At 39.5% G+C, this 20,474-nt stretch overlaps 1 protein-coding gene across 1 annotated transcript in view; it reads left to right on the top strand.

The window, feature by feature from the left end:
* CTNNA2 (catenin alpha 2) overlaps positions 1 to 20,474 on the top strand; it is a 478,603-nt gene that overhangs the window by 130,919 nt on the left and 327,210 nt on the right. Inside the window, exon 7 of the mRNA XM_066548773.1 lies at positions 10,003 to 10,206. Within this exon, the coding sequence (XP_066404870.1) occupies positions 10,003 to 10,206 (204 nt within the window). The remainder of the gene's footprint in view (positions 1 to 10,002; positions 10,207 to 20,474) is intronic.

The raw sequence follows: 20,474 nt of genomic DNA, 5'->3' as shown, positions 1-20,474 counted from the left end.
TTGCAATTTGCTTGTAAATGTATTCTTCAGAGAAGTGATTTGTGATGCTGCAGAGAACAGGACAAAATGTGAGCTTTGAAAGGAGAATTGAAATGTGTTTGTTTCACCACTCAAATTCATAAGAAACAATTGCAAAAATATTACTGCACATCTGACAGCAATTTGAAACCAGACTTGTTGAGCTTGAGTAGCTCTTGCCCAGGCAAATGGCAATTTCTGTATAATAGCAACTCTATATTGAATTTAACTAGGAATGCACTGGGGAACGTGTCCTGCAAATTCAGATAAACTCATGTATGGATTTGGATGAAATATGGAAGATTCTCAGAATGGTTTGGGTAGGAAGGAACATTAAAGATAATCTCATTTCAACCCCCTGCCATGAGCAGGAACACCTTCCACTGTCACAGGTTGCTCCAAGCCCTGTCCAACCTGACATTCTCCCTTGTCCTGTCCCTCCATCCCTTGTCCCTTCTGCTCATCCCTCCCCACCCTAACAGGGAAGAATTCCTTCCCAATAACCCATCTAACCCTGTCCTCTGGCAGTGTGAAGCCATTCCCTGTGTCCTGTCCCTCCATCCCTTGATCCAGTCCTTCTCCAGCTCTCCTGGAGCCCCTTCAGGCCCTGGAAGGAGCTATGAGGTCTCCATGGAGCCTTCTCTTCTCCAGGTGAGCACCCCCAGCTTCCCCGGCCTGGCTTCAGAGCAGAGGGGCTCCAGCCCTCTGATCAACTTTGTGGGTCACATATCCCCAAGTCCACAAGTTTCTTGTTTTGGGAGACCCAAAACACAGTTGGATTTTTTTTTTTTTTTTTGTGCCTGGTGCAGCTGAAGTGGCTTTTACACTGCAACAGTGTCAAGCCAACCCTTTCCTGTGTGAAGGCAGCCAGGCTGCACCTCAATGTTTCTAAAACTTCTATGCAGTAGTGAAATCCTTTGGCACCTTCTGCACTCCTCAGCTCTCCTTTGAGTGGGGAAACATCAGACTGGTCATGCTTTGCATATTAAGAAAATAATAACCAACAGCAAAATGTTGCATTTTACACTAAACCCAAAAGCTTCACCTGTTTGCAGAGCCTTGTGTTTTAGGATGCTGAACTGATGTCTCAAATGAGGAAGAATCAGAGTAAATTTTTGGGGTCCTGATGGTGCTGAGGGGCCAAACAAACTTTTCCTTTCAGTTATTCCTGCATTTCTCATTACAAGCCCTTCTGTGTATGTATGGGCTTGTTCATATATTACTGTGGAAAAGGTCAGCTCCAGAGTACTAAGGGTGGCACTGGAGATGTCAGGATTTTGGGAGCAAATGCATTGCAAAAATGTGATCTCTGTGAAAGGAAGCACCCTGGGTAACTGTGGATTTGGATCTCATTGCTCTCATTTCCCTTAAGCGGTGGGAATGGTGCTGCTGAGCTGTATTTGCTGTATAGGAGCACCATCTAGTGGGCTTCTGGTTTATTTTATGTCTATGAATTTATTTTTTTTTCCCTCTGAAATGGTCTCGTATAGTGAATAGTATTATGGACAGATTTAGCAATCAAACATACCTGTTGGAGTTTAACCACAGAATTTTGCTACCACTTCTTTTGGTGGTAGAAAGAGCCTTTTGCCCTCACACCAACTGCTGCCTGTGCACTTCCCTATCGAAATACATGTAACCTGTTTGCAGCAGGCCACTTTATTTGCAAAGGAATTTTTGTAATCAACCCTCAAGCACAAATTTTTTAGACATACTAAAAATACAGAAAAGAAACACACTTTAAACACCTAATTATCACTTCTATAAGGAAATGTGTTTTTGTAGCAGTACAGGTATTGCATTATTATTCAAATTATTGCTGTTTTTTTTTAATTTCTTGTTAATGTAAGTATGAATACCTGGAGTGCTAAATCAAAAACATAATAAAGTTTGTTTCAGGTTACTTATAACAGCTCGAAAAGAGCACTAAGTGAGATGTTCTAATTAGACTACACTTGCTACTATTTTGCCTGTGTTTATTTAGCGCCTCTGAGATGCTTCTGTAGCTTAGGTATGTGAGAAGTGAACACCTCCACTATTTCAGGGGAGCAGCATCTCCCATTTACGTTTGGAGAGCAGTCAGGAGAGGGGGCTGGGAAGGTGGGGCTGCTGCTTCTGCTGGTGGCTGTGCACTCCTGCCTGAGTGGGATGCTTGTGAAGCTGCTGTGGGTGCATCCAGCCTGGTGTGCCAGAGGGAAAGGTCAGAGAATCACTGCATGCTTGGCTTGGAAAGGAACTTAAAGACCATCTTGTTCCACCCCCTGCCATGGGCAGGGACACCTCCCAGTATCCCAGGTTGCTCCAAGCCCTGTCCAGCCTGGCCTTGGACACTTCCAGGGATGGGGCAGCCACCAACACCCTCACAGTAAAGAATTTCTTCCCAATATCCACTCTAACCCAGCCATTGCCCCTGTCCTGTAACTCCATGCCCTTGTCCAAATCCCTCTCCAGCTCTCTTGGAGCCCCTGTGAATTATTTCTGTGTTGTTTCATCACTCCAGAGCAGCTCATTGGAAGCTGCAGTTTAGCATTACACTGTCACACTCTTCCAGCTGTATGGTGTGTCTGTGTAACACAGCACTTTGGCAGGTAGGAACATTTGATTTATTGCTAAACAGGAGATCAACAGCCTTATTAGCATTGCAGGAGACATGGACAAAGGTGCAGAAACTAAACCTGTGAGCACACAACATTTATTTTCACAGTAGTGCAGGCACTTCTGACAAAGAAATACATCAAACACTCTTATTTATATGGTCTTGTCTCCAAGTTACTCAGAAAAACTAGGTCCCTCAGTATATCATATGCTTCCTTCTACTCAAGGGCAGTTTTTCCTGCTGCCTTGTGGTTGTGGCATTGTTTATCTAAAATATCTATCACACTTTGCAGTGGAATTTACCTTGAAAATTGCTTTTTTTGTGCTGAGGGCAGTTGTGTATTCACTTTCTCAGGGAGTGTTCAAAGGCCTGTGGATCTATGTCCTAGGGTGACTTTATGATGCTTGTATGTGGCCAGCAAGAGCAGGGAGGTCATTCTCCCCCTGTACTCGGCTCTGGCAAGGCCACACCTCGAGTGCTGTGTCCAGTTCTGACCCCTCAGTTTGGGAAGGACTTTGAGATGCTTGAGCATGTCCAGAGGAGGCAACGAGGCTGGAGAGGGGCTGAGAACACAAACCCTGTGAGGAACAACTGAGGGAGCTGGGGGTGCTCAGCCTGGAGAAAAGGAGACTCAGAGGTGACCTTATCACTCTGCACAGCTCCTGAAAGGTGAGAAAGAAGTCAGGTGAGGTTGGTCTCTTTCACCAGGCAGCACTGACAGAACCAGAGGACACAGTCTCAAGCTGTGTCAAGGGAAATACAGGTTGGATATCAGGAAAAAGTTTGTTACATAAGGAGTGGTAACATTCTGGAGTGGTTTGCCTGGGGAGGTGGTGGAGTCCCCATCCCTGGGTGTGTTTAAAAAAGCCTGGATGTGGCACTGGGTGCCAGGGTTTAGTTGAGGTGTTGGGGCTGGGTTGGACTTGGTGATCTTGAAGGTCTCTTCCAACCTGGTCATTCTGTGAGTTCTGTGTATCCCCCATTGTTCAGTTTGTGCTGGCTATTAAGTTCTGCACCTTTAAGACTGGTTCTGAGAGCGAACTGGGGGAGAACAAGAGCGCGGTTTGTTTGCAGAAACTGCACCTGATTGCCCTGCATTCCTTCTCAGGAGCTCTGTTGTCTGCAGCACAGACAGCAGGACAGAGCTCTCCTTTGCTTTTGGTTAGTTTTTTAGCTAGCTGAGGCAAACAAGTTCCTTGGACTGTGGCTTTTCTTTTTATTGGAATTGTTCCACCCTGCTCTGAACTGAAAAGCCAAAAATCCACCAAAAGTTCACGTCTGTGTCCCACCAAGGCCTGGAGTCTGACATTTTCCAGCACAGGAGGGACTGATAAGAGACTGAGCCAGCTGAGCTACACCCAACAACAAAGACTCTCTCTGAATTTGCCCCCTCTTCAGAACAAGGAGAGATTCCATTGTTTAATGTTACTCATTTTTCCATGTTTGTGAGCACTTTGCTTGTTAAACAGTTTTTTCCACTTTTCTCAAAGCAGATTTATGCCTTCCAAACCCATGGGGAGAGAGGCTGCTTGAATTTGCTTTCTAGAGGGACCCCTTTGGAGGCTTCCTCCCAAATTTGCTCTAAATCAGGACAATGTGGCACTTGGTGAACGTGGTGGTGGTGGTGGGTTTATGGTTGATGGTCTTAGAGGCCTTTCCAACCTTAACCATTCTGTGATTCTAAATCTTTAAGAACCATGTTAGGAAATGGTCTCTGCCCTGAAGCTTTCACTTTCTAAACAGATGAATTAATGTGTTTAATAAATAAATCAGGTCAGGCAGAGGTTCTGAAGAAGCTGCTGAAATTTCCTTAAGACTTTCTATGTGCAGAAACAAGAGGATGAGCAGATTTTTCATGAGCAATAAGGCAATTTCACATAATAATGAAGTCATTTAATTGGAAAATGCAGGCAATGATACAGTAATTCTAGGGTTTTTTGGAGCTGTAAAATTGTTTTAAATTATTAATGTAACATTTTGCTTTTGCTTTCCATTATATTTCTAATAAAGACTGAGAGGGGTTTTTTGGTATGGTTGAAAATGAGATTCTAATGCAGACAGATGTCACAAAGTTTCAATAATGATGTGCTTGCTCTCTGATTATACAATGCATTTACAAGGGTATCTGGCTATTTTCAGTTTTTAGTTGAAGTATGAATAATTTATCCATTATTTTAAATTTCTGAAGTGGTGCCTTCTAGTTTATTAGAGTATGAGATAGTTTATTGCCTTCTGAACAAGAGAAAGTTGGTTTAGAGCAGTACTTAGTGTGAAGAGGTTTATTTTCAGAAGTCTCTAATATTTATTACAACATGGCAACTTCTCTGTAAACACACCTTGGTATAATTTAAGGAAAAAAAGAAGAGTTGAAGAGAAAATAGTAACTATATTTAAAGAATATTTTATCATAAGTTTTGACAGTTTTCAAACAAATCTTCAGTCATATTAAAATTAATTTTCTTGGATTTTGTTTCAGCAACTGCAGCCAAAAATGATGTATGTTTACAGTCATCTGAACATTTATAAAGAGGTTTGAAACACTTAATTATAAGGAGTGAATTATGGTATCAGTCCTTGATTTATGGCTGTAATGTTAGTTAACTAATTAGAAATGTAAAGTGTTCCAGTTCATTTACATTCATCTTTCATTAACTGGCTTTTAAGAAGTGATGAGAAATTGCAACTTTTAAAGAAATTTATTTAGCCTGCCAACTATTTTTTTCTGCTTTCCAAAAATACATTATTTCCTTGTTAATATATGTGTAAGAGTTTTATAGGCATCAATAACATAGTCTGAAGTTGAATTTTGGCACCAAGTTCTCTTTGAAGAAGAATAATAGCTTTTGTAAGGAAAAAATTGTGTTTCTTTGGTTATTGAACATCAGGAGCTGTCATGGAGCTGGTTCTCATCCTCAGTCTCCTTTTTCCCTAAACTCCAAAATCTGTCTTCCTTGTGACATCTTTGAGAAAGAGTTTAATACAAGCATCTAGACTGTCAGTTATTTATAACCACTCGTCAGAAAGTGGTTATAAACATCATTATTTGTTATATTTTAAGCAAAACTGAGGTTCATGGTGTTGGGATGAGGTTCAACTGGCACAAGGGGATTTTGAGAAAATTCTGGATATTGGGAAGGAAAAAAGTCACTCATGATCACCCATGAAGTTGATCAGGCATTCAAACAGTAGGCAGAGAGGTTGGGAAAATCTCCTAAGATGGAATTCTGATCTTGACTGGATGAATCCTTGAGCAACCTGGCTTGATGTTAAAGTGGTGTGTGTTTTAAAGAGGCGTTTAAAGTATAACCTTCAGGAGTTCATTCCAACCTAAATTACTCTGTAGTTCTGAATTGTCATTAACAGATATCCTGAACAAATATTAAATAATATTTAAGACTAGAAATGAATCATAAATAAAAAGTTTTATGGGATATAGTTGAAAAATTATTGAGTACAACTGAGTGACTTTTATTTTTCATGAGCCAAGTTTTGATCATCATAAATATTTCTCCTTATTTACAAATACCACAGAAGAATATTCCCTTTTTCCAGTTCAAAGTGAGGAAATCTGGCTTGGGTTAATTATGCATCCTCTGTGCTACACAATTTATTATTTAAAATCTAAATAGTATTTGTATGCAGTCTGTAAAGAAGTTCCTGAATTTATTCATGGAGTACAACATATCTGCTTGTGAAAATGTTGAGTTGGGTTTCAGGGTTTAGACATACTGGAGATATTTGGTCTGTAGGTTGTTCATCTTCAAGGCTCAAAAAGTATGGAAGAATGCACAGAATCCCAGGATGGTCAGGATGGAAGGGACCACAGAGGTCACCTGGTCCCAGTTCCCTGCTCAGGCAGAGCACAGGGTACAGGGTTGTGTCCAGACTGCTCTGGAATATCTCCAGTGAGGAGACTCCACAGCCTCTCTGCACAATCTGTTCAGGGCTCTCAGTGAAGAAATTCTTCCTCATGTTCAGGTGGAACTCCCTGGGCTCAGTCCCTGCCCCTTCCTCTGGTGCCATTGCTGGGCCCTGGAGCAGAGCCTGGGCCCTGCTCTGACCTTCCCTGGACCCAGGGACAGCCAGGACAGCCAGGGACACATAGGGACACACAAGGACAGCCAGGGACACATAGGGACACCCAGGGACACCCAGGGACACATAGGGACACACAAGGATAGCCAGGGACACAAAGGGACACACAGGGACAGCCAGGGACACACAGGGACACCCAGGGTTGAGGCCCCCTCTCATCTGGGGCTTCTCTCCAGGCTGAACAGCCCCAACTCCCTCATCCTCTCCTGGGCAGGGAGATGCTTCAATCCCTTCATCACCTTTGCAGCTTTCACTGGCCCCACTCCAGGAGCTCCAGGTCTTTCCTGTCCTGAGGAGCCCAGAACTGGACAGGGTTCTCCAAATGTGGCCTCACAGGGCTGAGCAGAGGGGCAGGATCCCCTCCCTGCGCTGCTTGAAATGCTCTACCTAAAGCACCCCAGGATGCACTGCTGGCTCAGGGACAGCTCATTGTCCACAAGGACACCCAGGTCCTTCTCCCCAGGGCTGCTCCATCAGGTCACCCCCAGCTGTGCAGGTCCACAGGTGCAGGAGGCTGCATTTGCATATGCAAATAGATCTGCCTATGCATCTTTCCATGCCAGGTAGGTTTTGGGTCTCACAGAAGACTTGAGTGCAGGGTCTTCAAATCTAAAGGGAAAAATGTGATTCATGACTTGCTGAGAGGTGTAAGATCTGTCTGAAAGTTTCTGTGTAGGTGGAGAACCTTACACCTACAGCTGTGAGGAAGAGGAGGGAAAGGGAAGCATTTCTGGGAGGATTGGTTAGGGATCTGAAACAAACAGGTATTCTTTTCAATATTTTTTTCGTGCTAATTCCATAAGTGGCTTATATAGTTCATTTGGTGTAATCATAGCCCTGCTACTGCCATGTGAATTATGAGGTTGTGAAAATGAATTTATACAGCTGATTTCTGAAAATCCCAAGCATTACCCTTTGGCTCAAAAGCACCATTACATAAATATGCACAGGCCTAACTCTTGGAGAAGTAATTTCTAATTTAGGTGCTTGTAAAACTGCTCTGCTTACTGCTGTGAAACACAGCCCCCAGAAGATACATGTGAGACATTATTCACATTCAGGCTAATGCAGCATTTTTTCTGCTAAGTCAGCAGTTCCTGGAGCTGGAACAATACATTATCTGGTTAAAATTCTTCTATTTGTCCTTTTATTAAAGAATGGATTTTCATAAATTCCTTGTGTTTATTACTATTTAACTGCTGAGGATTCAGTGAAGTTACAGATTTCTCAGAGGCTCCTTTCTCTGTATAAGAGTGAGAGTTATGGGGTCTGTGTGTGAACTGGAAGTTTTATTGAGAAATAAGATCTTTTCTAAGAGCCTTGTCCTGCTGAAACTAAGAAAATGTTAAAGTTTGTCTTTAGGTTTGAATAAATCCATTTGAGCATTTTCTGATTAACAATAAACAGATACAATTTTCAGTGCTAAAGGCACATGTTGGTCATGTGTCATGTTCCTAAGTTTTAATGTACATTTTGATTGGTTTTGTTGCTTTTTTTTTTAATTTTCAAATTACTTGTGTTGTTTGGCTTGCACTTGCTGATTGCTCTTGGATATTAAAAGAAATAGACTAATAATAAAGTTACCCGAACATTCTGAAAATTAAAATGGCTCATTAACAAATCTTATGTGCTTTAAAATAGATGTGATTATTAGAAATCAGAATGCTTTTACATTTTTCTTTCCTATTTCATGATTATTTTCTTTTTTAAAGCTCAAATAACAAGTGCACAGCTTACAGGGCATTTTTAGTCCATATGCAATTAGGTGACTTCTTTGCATGATTTCAACAAAAGGTTCCTGAATTACACCGTGTTGTAAATGTGCCTGGGAGTAAGAGCAGGTGATTATTGCTTTTGTATTTCTTACCTTGAACTGCAAGAGGAGAAAAGCAGGTCAAAATATAATCCATCAGTGACTCAGAACTCATAACTTCACATGGTGTTTTACTGTGAGAAGAGTAGAATCAATGTGGTTTAAACCTATTTGATATTTAGTAATAAGTTTGATAGATACAGTACACAAGTGTTCAGTAGTGATTGTAATTTAGGAATTAACCTTTCTTTATTAGAAAAGAGTCTTTGAAAATCAATTCTTTTTCTAGTAGAATAAAGATATTTTGCTAACCAGTAGACTATTTGACAAACTGAAGATGTTTCCAGACTGTCTTCATATAATGCTCCCTTTTTAGTTAACTAATCCAGCACTTTTTTCCTGACTAAAAACCAAAAAAAGTTGTTAAAAGATGGTCTGCAGAATGGAAGTCAGAGATTTAGTATTTTTGTGTGTCATTATCTAGTAATGATTTCCTTACAGTCTTAACTTCCTCAGTTCTTAAAATTCATGAAATATTGAGGCACTATAGTAACATTTCAGCAGTGTAGGCTGCTTATTAAAATAATCAAAATGAAATTATTAACGGAGAGCATCCCACTCTATCTTCAGGAATAAAAAACCTTTACCTTGGACATATGAATGTCGTGAAGAGCCAAGAAATTTTCAGAATATTTGTGGAGAAATAATACTGCTTTAGCATGGGATGGTTTGGGTGATACTTTCCACTATCTCAGGTTGCTCCAAGCCGTGTCCAACATGGCTTTGGAGACTTCCAGGAATCCAGGGGCAATCACAGCTTTTCTGAGTTACAAGGTTACGAATTTTTATATAAACATATGTGTGTATAAATAGATATTTATATACATACATACATATATATAACATACGGACATATATACATACATACGTATATAACATACAGACATATATACAAACATATATATATGTATATGTATGTATTTTTTTTAAAGGTGTATATATGTTTCTCTAATATTTTCTTTTTCAGGAATTTGGTAGATAATTGCTCCAAGAAGGTTTTGATAATCCTTGCGATCCCTTCCAACCTGGTATTCTATGATAAATTATTTATAGGAAAGACTAAAAACTCTTCCACTGTCGCAGGTTGCTTCAAACCCTGTCCAGCCTGGCCTTGGACACTTCCAGGGATCCAGGGGCAGCCACAGCTTGTCTGGGTAACAAGGTTGTGAATATATATTTTTATATATACACATATATACATATACACATACATATATATGTATTTCTCTAATGTTTTCTTTTTCAGGAATTTGGTAGATAATTGCTCCAAGAAGGTTTTGATAATCCTTGCGATCCCTTCCAACCTGGTATTCTATGATAAATTATTTATAGGAAAGACTAAAAAAACCTCTCCAAAAGCACTGAAAATGCCAAAGAGCCGCGACTGCTCACCGTTTTCCCATTTTTCTTTTCCTTCCAGAACAAGATCATCCTGGACCCGATGACGTTCAGCGAGGCGCGGTTCCGGCCGTCACTGGAGGAGCGGCTGGAGAGCATCATCAGCGGGGCGGCGCTCATGGCCGACTCCTCATGCACGCGCGACGACCGCCGCGAGCGCATCGTGGCCGAGTGCAACGCCGTGCGCCAGGCCCTGCAGGACCTGCTCTCCGAGTACATGAACAACGTAAGTAACAACGGGTGCCTCAGCCCCCCTGAGGCTGCAGCTGCTTTAATCTATCTCAGATGTTGTAACGTGGCTTTGTGTCGAGCTGTTTGAGTTGTTGAAGTTTTTAATGCCTTGCAAAGGTTTGATAGGAGTTGGGTACGATCAGAAGCTCACGGGGGGTGGTGTTGTACCTGCCAAGGAACTCGGCACTCCCCTTGAATTTGGCATTGAAGTTTCTTCTGATGTGATAGCTAGCAGTTCTTTTGGAAGTAGAATGCTTTTTAAAATGAAAACAATGGTGAGTAATCTCAATGCGAAATGGCCCAAGAATTATTTTCTTATTGAAGATGAATATGGGTAATTTTCAGCATTCTTGCCCCTGCGGGATGGTCATTGTGTTTGATTTTTAGGATGTTACCCATAGATATTTGCAAGAGGTTGACTTTTTGGTGTGTGGATTAAATCACTGAAGGTTTCATTTTCTGATGGAGCTATGAAATACTCAGTTGCCATGAAAGTAGTGGGTTCAGCACTAGTGCTGTTCACACAATCTTACAAACAACTCTCTGGGTAGGTTTCCAGAGGTGTTGAATTCTTCGATGTGGTGTGAACTGGCAGTGCATAACCTTTGTTCTGCACAAACAGAACTTGTCGCAGAAAATTCTCTCCACCCAATGTTCTGTATTAAAACTCAGATGTTCTATTGCCATGTCCTTTTGAAGATGTGGGAAAAAGACCAAAGCAACATCAAAAACTTGTCTTAAAATATTTGCCAAGAGGTGTCAAACTGAGCATCCTCTGCTGTTTCTTTTGTTGCTCTCAAATGACACATTTTGATCCCATTTTGCTGGAATCATCATCAAAATAATGCTGAAGAGGGTGTTCAAGGATAGACCTTTAACGTTGTTATTTTCATTGGTACTGTTACAGTTGTTAGAGTGATGGAATTCAGTATCAATAGTGCAAACTTCAGTCCTTTAGTCACTTCATTTTACAGTTCAGGCTTAAATGTTGCTTTTCAAAGGTACTGTTCATGTAACAGAGTCACCTCAAGGAATAGCTGTTTGATTGAATTGAAAAGCATTATTTGCCTCTTAGTTTTTTGAAATGATGGTTGACAGGTTCTCGTGAAAGCTTGAATGAATTTGAAGTTTTGCTGCTGTGTTAGGGGTTAGAAGTTATAAGAGAGAGCACTAAATATCAGGTGTTGAGGCTGTGGTGGAAAAGAACTTGCTGGGTTTCTTCCTACAAAATCTTGCTTTGTAGAAGCAATACTGGTCTAGTCCTTAAAGGTCTTTTGAAACAACTTTAAGAATTGATGAGTGGTGGCTTCTCATTTTATTGTGGTGCCTCTTTTTCAGTACACAGAGTTTTGGTAATGGTGAAATTTGCCCCTGGATGAGAAACATTCTTATTTTGTTTCTGACTGCATTTACAGAGGGAGGAAACTTTTAAATTCCTGCAGGCATTTATGACCACTCTGAACGTTACTAAAATTGTTTCATCATTTTTACTTAAACACAAAGTGGTGTGAGCAGCTGCTTTTATGGTTTCCACAGTATGGTTGTTGAAACAGTCTTTTTTTTTTCTTTTCTTTTTTTGTGCCCTTCATCATATGAGTTGCACAATCCCTGTAATTTATTTATTTTTCTGCCTTATACTGAAATGTAGTCAACTTAAGTAAGATTTTTTTTATACCTATTGAGTAAACATTATAAAAACTGAATATATACTTAATTTACATAAAATGCAGTACTTCTGACTTTAACAGCTCTGGTGTGGTAGAATTTGACAACAATAGTTTCCAAACCGATGTTATCAGTTACTGGGAATGGGATTAAGATTAGATATTACTATGCCTAAATTTAATTTTTTTGTACATAGGGACAGGTAAAGTAGGGGGTGTCAATTCAGTTCTTTAAGGGTGGATGCCATTTTTAGATACCAGGTGTAAAAATTCCAATGCTAGTTTGAGCATTGACTCCTCAATCTGCCCCTCCAAGGAATTTGAATCCATGGGTCAGTTTGTAGCTGCCAGCCAACTTCCATATCATGTTGCTCTAGGAATGGACAAATTGCCAGATTCCTTCCTTCATTAAATCATTTGAGCCTCCATTGCCCAATCTCCAGTTAAAATTGTCAGAGACTGGATCAATACTGGAGATCAGATCAATACAGCCAACAGAGCCTGAAGAGCCATTGAGATGACAACTGTTATAATCTAATATGGGCAGGGGGTAAGTTAAATATCTCTAGACTTCTCTGATATATTAGTTAAATCCCCATAGCCAGGACAGAAAATCAGATCCTGAGCTTGTAGGCAGCTTCTGTTGTCTAAGGGTTGGATTTCATCCATTTTGCCATGGCAGAATTTGCTTTGGTATTAAACCTATTTCCTTGAAACCTGTGGATTGTTTTCCTTGGGTTCTTAAAAGTATGTGTAGTATATCAAAAGATCTCACTGGGAAAGTTTCATGAGTTTCAAAAGCGTAAAAGTGAATGGGACACACCAAACATGACACAGTCCTAAGTCAGATCAAGGTTGATTTTGCAGAGATGCGCATCTTTAACATCTTCTGCCTGTGTGGCTTTAAACCACTGCAATCTTAAAATCTGCCCTTGCTTTAGCGATTGTGAAATTAATCAGTCATTCATGTTTTGGGGGTTCTTCTGTTTGGTGATAGCTGAAAAATGATGATTTCTTTGGGATGAGTGTTGATCAAATGAGTATCCAGCAAAATAAATACTTTGTGGTGATATTTAAAGGATGCAGATGATGAAGGGCAGGGTGTTGGCAATGTGCTGTTCAGTCCTTCTACAGTTTAAAATAGTTCCTTTTCATTCATCTACTTCTATGATTTGGGCTCAGAGGGCTGCTTCTTACAAATCTTCAAGAGCTGAAGGAAAGGGCTATGAGTTGAAGAAAAAGTAGATACTTTCAAAATTTTGGCATCCAAAACAAAATCTGGAAAGAAAAAGTTGGTAGAAAGGAGGAGAGGGGAGATTTCGACTTAAGTAAGTGAAAATGGTGCTGCTTCTGCAGTTGTATTATTTAGTGTTATAAAAGATGTGTTTACGTTTCTGCTTCCTTCTCAGATAAATGTTGACTTGCTCCATTTCCTACCTGTCAAATAATGGTTTTAATTAGTCCCTAGGTTCTTAATGAATTCTATGAATAATTATATATTTGTATAGTTACTGCATTGACCAGAGTCTCACAGTACCTAAACCCTCTGCAAGGGAGATCCCTGGGAGTTCTCTGCAAGAACTTCTATGGAGATGAGATGTAAACTGCTTCATTATTCTTTGTATATCCAGAAATATGCATATTCTTCATTTGCCTTATCAGTAACTTCGACAAAATCTTTTCCCAGCTTATTTATTATTTATTTTAATAAATCTATTCTTTCTCTCATGAACTCAGCTGAATTCTAGAATCTGTTACTTTTGGGAAGCAAAGGCAAGAGAGTTCTCAGTTTGGTGTGTTATATGACTTTTTTTTTGCCAGGGTCTCAGAGAAATTTGATAGGGTATTTTTCAGCTTCTTATGTAAATGTGATAAGTCCCATAATTTATTTTGAAATAAAATTACATTTCTAGACTTCTGTCCTACAGAGAAGACCTAAATGCAGCTCCACAGAAGCTCTTAATGCAATTGTTTTCCATTTGTCTAAATGAAAGCCTTATTTAACGGATGGTTAGCTCTGATTGGGGTCTAGTTTCCTGCTGCTTTTCTCTCCTGGATCCTTCATGATTTATATTGCAGGCTGTCAGGGAGCAAAAATACCAGGAACCTGGGAGTTCCAGCTCTTAAACTCCTGGCTCAGAAATGCACTGCCAAACTCAACCCAGTGCTGGGCACCCTTTCTAGCAAGACTCTGGGTGCTGCTGGGTTTGATGTCAGATTAACATAAGAAAGGGAGGAAATTATATCTTTAGAAATACATGCTTAAAAAAGAATGCTTTGAATTCCCTCTGACATCATCAAGTCAGTGCCAGAGATAGACTGAATGTTGTGTTGCTGGGGTGTATCAATGATAAATTTGGAAAGCAGTTGACAAGTGAGTAAGCCATGAGTGTTAAAGACCTCTGTAATCACTCCAGTACTGGCTTGGCATTAATTCAAATCTGCATTTGAAAAGGCATTTCCCAGCTGGTTCAAATATGATTTTCTCCTCTAAAGCCTTTGGGCTCATTATTAAGCCAACTTGCATTCTCCTGCCTTGCTTTCCTTCTTATCCAGTGCTCCTGCTCCCAGTCCCTGCTGACATTCCAGAGGAGCTTTTCTTGTTTTAATTATAACTGGTTTTTTGGAACAGATAATATTTCTGCGTGTCTGACTGGTATGATCAGTCCTTAATAGAGTCTTGTATTACTACTGATGATTTTATGTTTAGATGTGAGGATCACATCTGAGAACTAGATTTCCCAGAGAGGCTGTGGAATGTCCCTCACTGGAAATATTCCTGAACCATCTGGATGCAGTCCTGTGTAATGTGCTCTAGGAAGACCCTACTTTACCATGGGGGTAATGCTTGCTCTTTGAAATTTTACTCTCCAAAGTTATACTTGTCCTTGATACCTGCTTACTCCTAAGTTGCTATATGTTCTAATTTGTGTTTCTTATAAAGAAGAAAATGTTATTTCCTGAAACAACAAAACAGCAGAAAAACAAATGAGAAAACACAAGGCTGCTGGCAGCTTCTCTTCACAAATATATCAGTAAAAAAATTGGAATGGCTCAAAGGAAAAACAGAGTGCTGCAGTACATGAAGATGAAATGTCCTTAGCAGACAGCTGGTTATTGTGCTTGATTGGAGAACGAAAAACATGATAGCAACTGAAAAATCTATAAACTCTCAAGATACTGCCAGCTGTCACATTTAACAGCTTCATCTCAATCCATATTTAAGATCAGCAATAATTGGTGCGTACATTTCAGCTCTGGAGCTGACTTGCATGAGGTTAATCTGGGTGACAGCGAGCAGTAAATTGCAGTTAAGAGACAGAGGAATGTCCAGAGCTGTCCTGAGACAGGAATCAGGGATAAGTGACAAGAGATTGACTGCTGGAGCAGCAGCATTGACCGACTCAGGCGTGACTGGCACAGCAGGGCAGTTTTTTCCATCGGCGCCATTGTCAAATTCCTGGCTGGCCGAAAAATCTTTAGAGGACAGCAGCTTGTTTAAAGCTTTCCACTGTATTTCAAGCTGGAGATGGGCTATTTTACTGTTCACTTGGCTCTTTTAGAGCAGTTTTGTCTTTGTGTACTTGAAAGAAACAAGTAGAAGCACACTAGTTACTATTGGAGGAATAGGATAGGTTCCCAAATGTTCTATGCATTGCTGCTTGGTCAGTTGAGTGCCTTGACTGCTCACAATTGTACATAAATCACTGTCTAAGTATGCAACCTGCAGTGTGACTTGAGACACCTTTTCAGGAACCTTCTGTCTCTTCTATTTTGATGATGTCAGGCCCTCATCATAAGGCATGTCCATTATTTTTCAGTGGATTTATAGAAATGCTGCATTATTTACAATTGCACAAGCTAGTTTTGATTTATTTATTCATTCATGAATTTCCTGGTTTTGTAATTCCATATTCAGAGTTTGCTGTGTTTTTCTTATCAGATTCAGAGAACCACACTGGTGTTTACAATCAGAAATAAATAAAAAAGCTCTGAGAAAATGGAACTTCATGACTTGGAAATGACAAATATCTGAAAATATTGTCCTGATTTCAGGTTCTGGTGATTGCAGATTTACACATCCCTGTTGGGATGAGTAGATTTTTAGATTTATTGAAGTAATTTTCTCTTTACAACTACTGTTACAATTTACTCTAAAAGAGGAGGGTAGCCCAAGTTCTTGTTAATAAATCCTTTGGGATGGATTAGAGTTAAATGACCCTGAATGAGTGTTTTTTTGTAACTATGGACATGTAGGGTTTATTGTAGAATAATTTAGTTGCAAAGGAAAACAGACACACAGGCATTTTGGCAGTTAGCTTTAGTAATATGACAATATAAGAGCACAAAAATCACCTAAGAAAATGCACAAGAAGGAAAGGCCAAGAATAAAACTGTCTCACCACCCAAAGGCTTCACAACAAGACTTGGGCAGTGTAATTTTGATGGCACTTGGTCAAAATAATGGCCACAGACTAGACCCATCAAAGGATGGAAGAAACCTCCAAAACACCCCATCTGTTGGGTTTATATTCACTCAGATTCAGGTAGGAGCACCCAGGTACCCAGGTGAAGTTCCCCTGGGGTGGGGAACTTCAGCTGGGTGATGTTGTGTTGTGGATCAGGAACACCTGGAGGATGGAATCCTGTGGGTCAGGGACACCTGGAGGATGGAATGGTGTGGGTCAGGGACACCTGGAGGATGGAATGGTGTGGATCAGGGACACCTGAAGGATGGAATGGTGTGGATCAGGGACACCTGGAGGATAGAATCCTGTGGATCAGGGACACCTGGAGGATGGAATCCTGTGCATCAGGGGACACTTCAGGAGTCTTTGATGCCTTCCAATTCCACACAGCTGCCCATCACATCTGGGCCCATCACGGCCCCTCAGCAGAGTGAGCACCTTCAGGCCACCTGTGAATGCCCCAGGACCTCCTGGGCAGGGGAGTTCCCACAGCTGAGTTCTCTGATAAGGACAAGGAGACCGTTCCTGCCTCACAGGTTCCTGTCTTTCCTTATCTCGTTCATCACCAGCTGTCTCACTGATTCTCTGACTCTGTGATTCTAATATTTGTGGGAGGAAATGGTGGTTTTTGAACCACAGTGCTGGATTTTCCTTGGTGGTATCAACCAGAGAATGTTTTGCCTCCTTTTTGCTCTTTGTCTTTAAAGGCAGACCATGAGATGTCATTATAAAAGTGTTGTATGTCATGTTAACATGTAAATAAAGCAGAGGAGGTTTATGGAGTGTAAGGCTGAATTGGTGTATTAGGGTGAGTGATGTTTCTAACAAGATACTTCCCTTCAAATTAGCATGGAAATTTTCTAGACTGACAGTAAATCTAAACCTGATTTTTTCAGTTCCTGTAGGGCTTAGTCTGCCTGGGCCTCTCCTACTCAACATTAAAATTGAGGTCATATCAGTCTCAATTCATTAAATTTTGAGTGCCTTGCCATTTCCACATCAAAAAATCTGCATTGATTGTATAATTGCAGTGTTTGCCCATTAAAATGAAAGCTGGGACAAAACCAACACATGACAGAATGAATGGCACAACAGTCAGAATGGTGTGGGATATAATTTTGATGATTTTTTATTTTTTTTGACCAACAACCCATGCTGCCTTCCTATAAAATATTATATAAATTTCTCATGTGCCATAGTGGGGAATAAATTATGCAGTAAGTGGACCCCAATTTTATCAATAGTCAGGGAACTTGCTTTTCTAGGGAAATGTTTTTGGTTTTCCTCCTTGTTTTATCTCTTATATGTATGTATGAATACAGAAGGTCTGACTATACTGTTGGTACCTTTTGAGAGTATTTGATATTTTTATTTTCTGTGAATACACTACGATTAAAATTGTCTTGTTTCTTCAAAAACACCCCAATCAAAGTCAAAGCACAGCAATCCCCCAAAACTGCATTTTCATGCAATGGTTTTCATATTCAACTCATTTAATTTTGCATTAATTAGTTGGTTGTTTTTTTTTTTTTTTTTGTAAAGTGTGTTCTTACAGAAGTGATGACTTCCGATGCTTTTGATATCCTGGAAACCATTAGATGTAGTCTGTCTGAAAATGATGTTGTTAAAGCTGTTTGTCCACGTGAAAAAAATCCTCTATCAATCTTGTCTATATAGTGTGATTCATAACCTCTCTAATTTTATTTCTACTGAAATTAGCATTTATGGGCTATTAATTTGTTGTTTTTCCATGTCTGCAAGTCAATATCAATATGAGAGAGGTTTACCATGCATTTTATACTATGCCAATAATGTGATTATTAGCTCTGTGTATACCTGGTTTTGGTGTCCAAATCTTACTTTCAGTATTTACACAATCCAGATTAACATTGTTGGGTGTTGTATTCTTTTGGATGCAAAGAAAAATATTCCCAATGCATTTGTAGAGCTACTGGGAATGAATCAAAATAAAAGAAGCATGGGCCTACTGCAATTAGTGAGCTTTCAGAAAATCAGATCAAAAATCTGTGTCTTGGAGGCTACAAAACATCTTCTGTTGCACATTAAAAATCCTTCAGTAATTGTATAAATGTAGTGTTTGACTGTTGAAAGAGGTGCAAAACATCTGTATTTTCAAAGACATGGGATTTCTCTCTTTTTGATTTATTTTCTTTAAATTTGATTCTTTGATTTATTTTCTTTAAAAACTGAATCTTCTCAGCAGTTGGACTGAATTTTTTCTATAACTGGGCAAATTCTGATTGGCTTTGGTTTGCCTGTTGCAAAATGACACATGATTAGATCATAATTTGGATAGTCAAGGATTCACTTCACCTCAGGAAAGGTCAAAGCTCTTTTCCTATCAGTAATGTCATGGCAGTATTTACAGTGCCATTAGCAATCCAAAGTACAGAAAATATGTCAGTTCTGTGTAAACCTGCAGTTTGTCCTGCACTGATTTGGATTATTTTTACTTGTTTACACCAGGAATGTTTTTACAAATGAGAGGAAGGCTCTGCAAGGCAGTGTTGGAGGAATTAGCTCTAATTTAGGGAATTTTCAGCTGAAATGATGGGGCTGGATATCCAGAAGAGGGCATGCTTGCACATCAGAAATGTTTTGTGCATGACTAAAGATCTGCATGCTGATGTGGTACAGCTGTAATCCAAGAAAATGTAACAGTACACAAAGAAAAGATGTTACCTTGTTAGTAGCTATGGATTCTTCAGAAACAAATAGATTCAAAAGGTTGTTTGGGGGAAAAAAGTATTTTAATAAAATGAGTATTAAGTGGATGAGCTGTCAGATAGAAATGAGATGGTAGGAAATGAGCTTCTACTTGCATTTTTTAGTAAATTATTTCAGCTATAGGGACATGAATGCTTGAGAACATGTGCATTCTTAGACAGAATCATTTCCAACTTCTACAGCAGTGAAATGCATGATAATATGAAGCCACATATATCAGTGTTTGATAGAGTCTGATATTTCATCTGGGAAATGATCTTACACTTCCAAAGTGCAATAGAAATGCAAAGGCATCATGTTTTGTGACACAGTAATTTGTTGTTTTTTCCAGAGTTGTGTATTAGCCAGATGTTGGGAGCACATGAAGTTGGTTTTTATATTTTCAGTTGAGGAATGAAAGACAAAAATGTCTCTGCAGTAATCAGTTCCCTGAAAACTTGTAGGAGGATTGATTCTTTTTTTCTTTTAAGATAACTGAGCTGAAGGAATAAGCAATTTTCTTTTTGGATTGGATTATTTTTTGAATTTGAAGTATTGATTCAATCTTCATATTTGGAAACTTTTTCAGAACTTTTCCTTTTAACAGATATTGCAGCTGTTTACAATATTTTGTTACAACAGAATGAAATGAAACATTTTGTGAAATTAATTTGTCTATAATTTGTCGATTAATTTGTCTCCCTGTCCACATGAAGGAGTTGGAACTCTGTGATCATTAATAATCCATCCAGCCCAAACTATTCTGTAATTCTGTACCAAAGCTTTAAGCTTATCAGCTTTATAAAGTAAATAGTGTTTAAATTTAGGGTAACATACTGACCTGACATTTTCATGATACCTATATTTTATACATACATATATATTTACCTATATTTTTATATATATATTTTCATGATGCCTATATATATATATACACCTATATTTTATATCTTTGTCAGATCTTTGCTGCCTTATCCAATTCTAGCATTTATGGAAAAAGATCAACACAAAGAAAATGGCAACACAGGTGCATCATGACTGTAGTTATGCATTAAAGTCGCAATGGAATTTTTATATTCCTGTTTACTGAGATCCCTAAAATGCAGTTGTGTAGCTGTAGGTGGCCAGTGGCTGAGCTCTTTGGGGTGTGCTCTAAAGTACATGGTGTGGAATAACGTGGGTACTGTGAGGCTGTCGGGCATTGCCAGGGATGCCCTCAATCCTGGCATCAGATGAATTACACTTTAATTGGGTTTTAAGGCTAAGCTGAGCAAGTAGATAAGGTAGAATTAACCAGAGACTATTAATGCCATGAAACCTTTGGTGCTTTTCAGCTGTTGCACTAAACCCTGGCTGAGCTCTTGCTGGGAAGAGACAGAATGGGTAAGCACAGAATGACATAA

The sequence above is a fragment of the Molothrus aeneus genome, chromosome 4, assembly GCF_037042795.1.
Source record: "Molothrus aeneus isolate 106 chromosome 4, BPBGC_Maene_1.0, whole genome shotgun sequence".
Taxonomy (NCBI): domain Eukaryota; kingdom Metazoa; phylum Chordata; class Aves; order Passeriformes; family Icteridae; genus Molothrus; species Molothrus aeneus.
The sequence above is the reverse complement of the archived record's forward strand: the minus strand, read 5'-3'. Positions and strand labels throughout refer to the sequence as shown.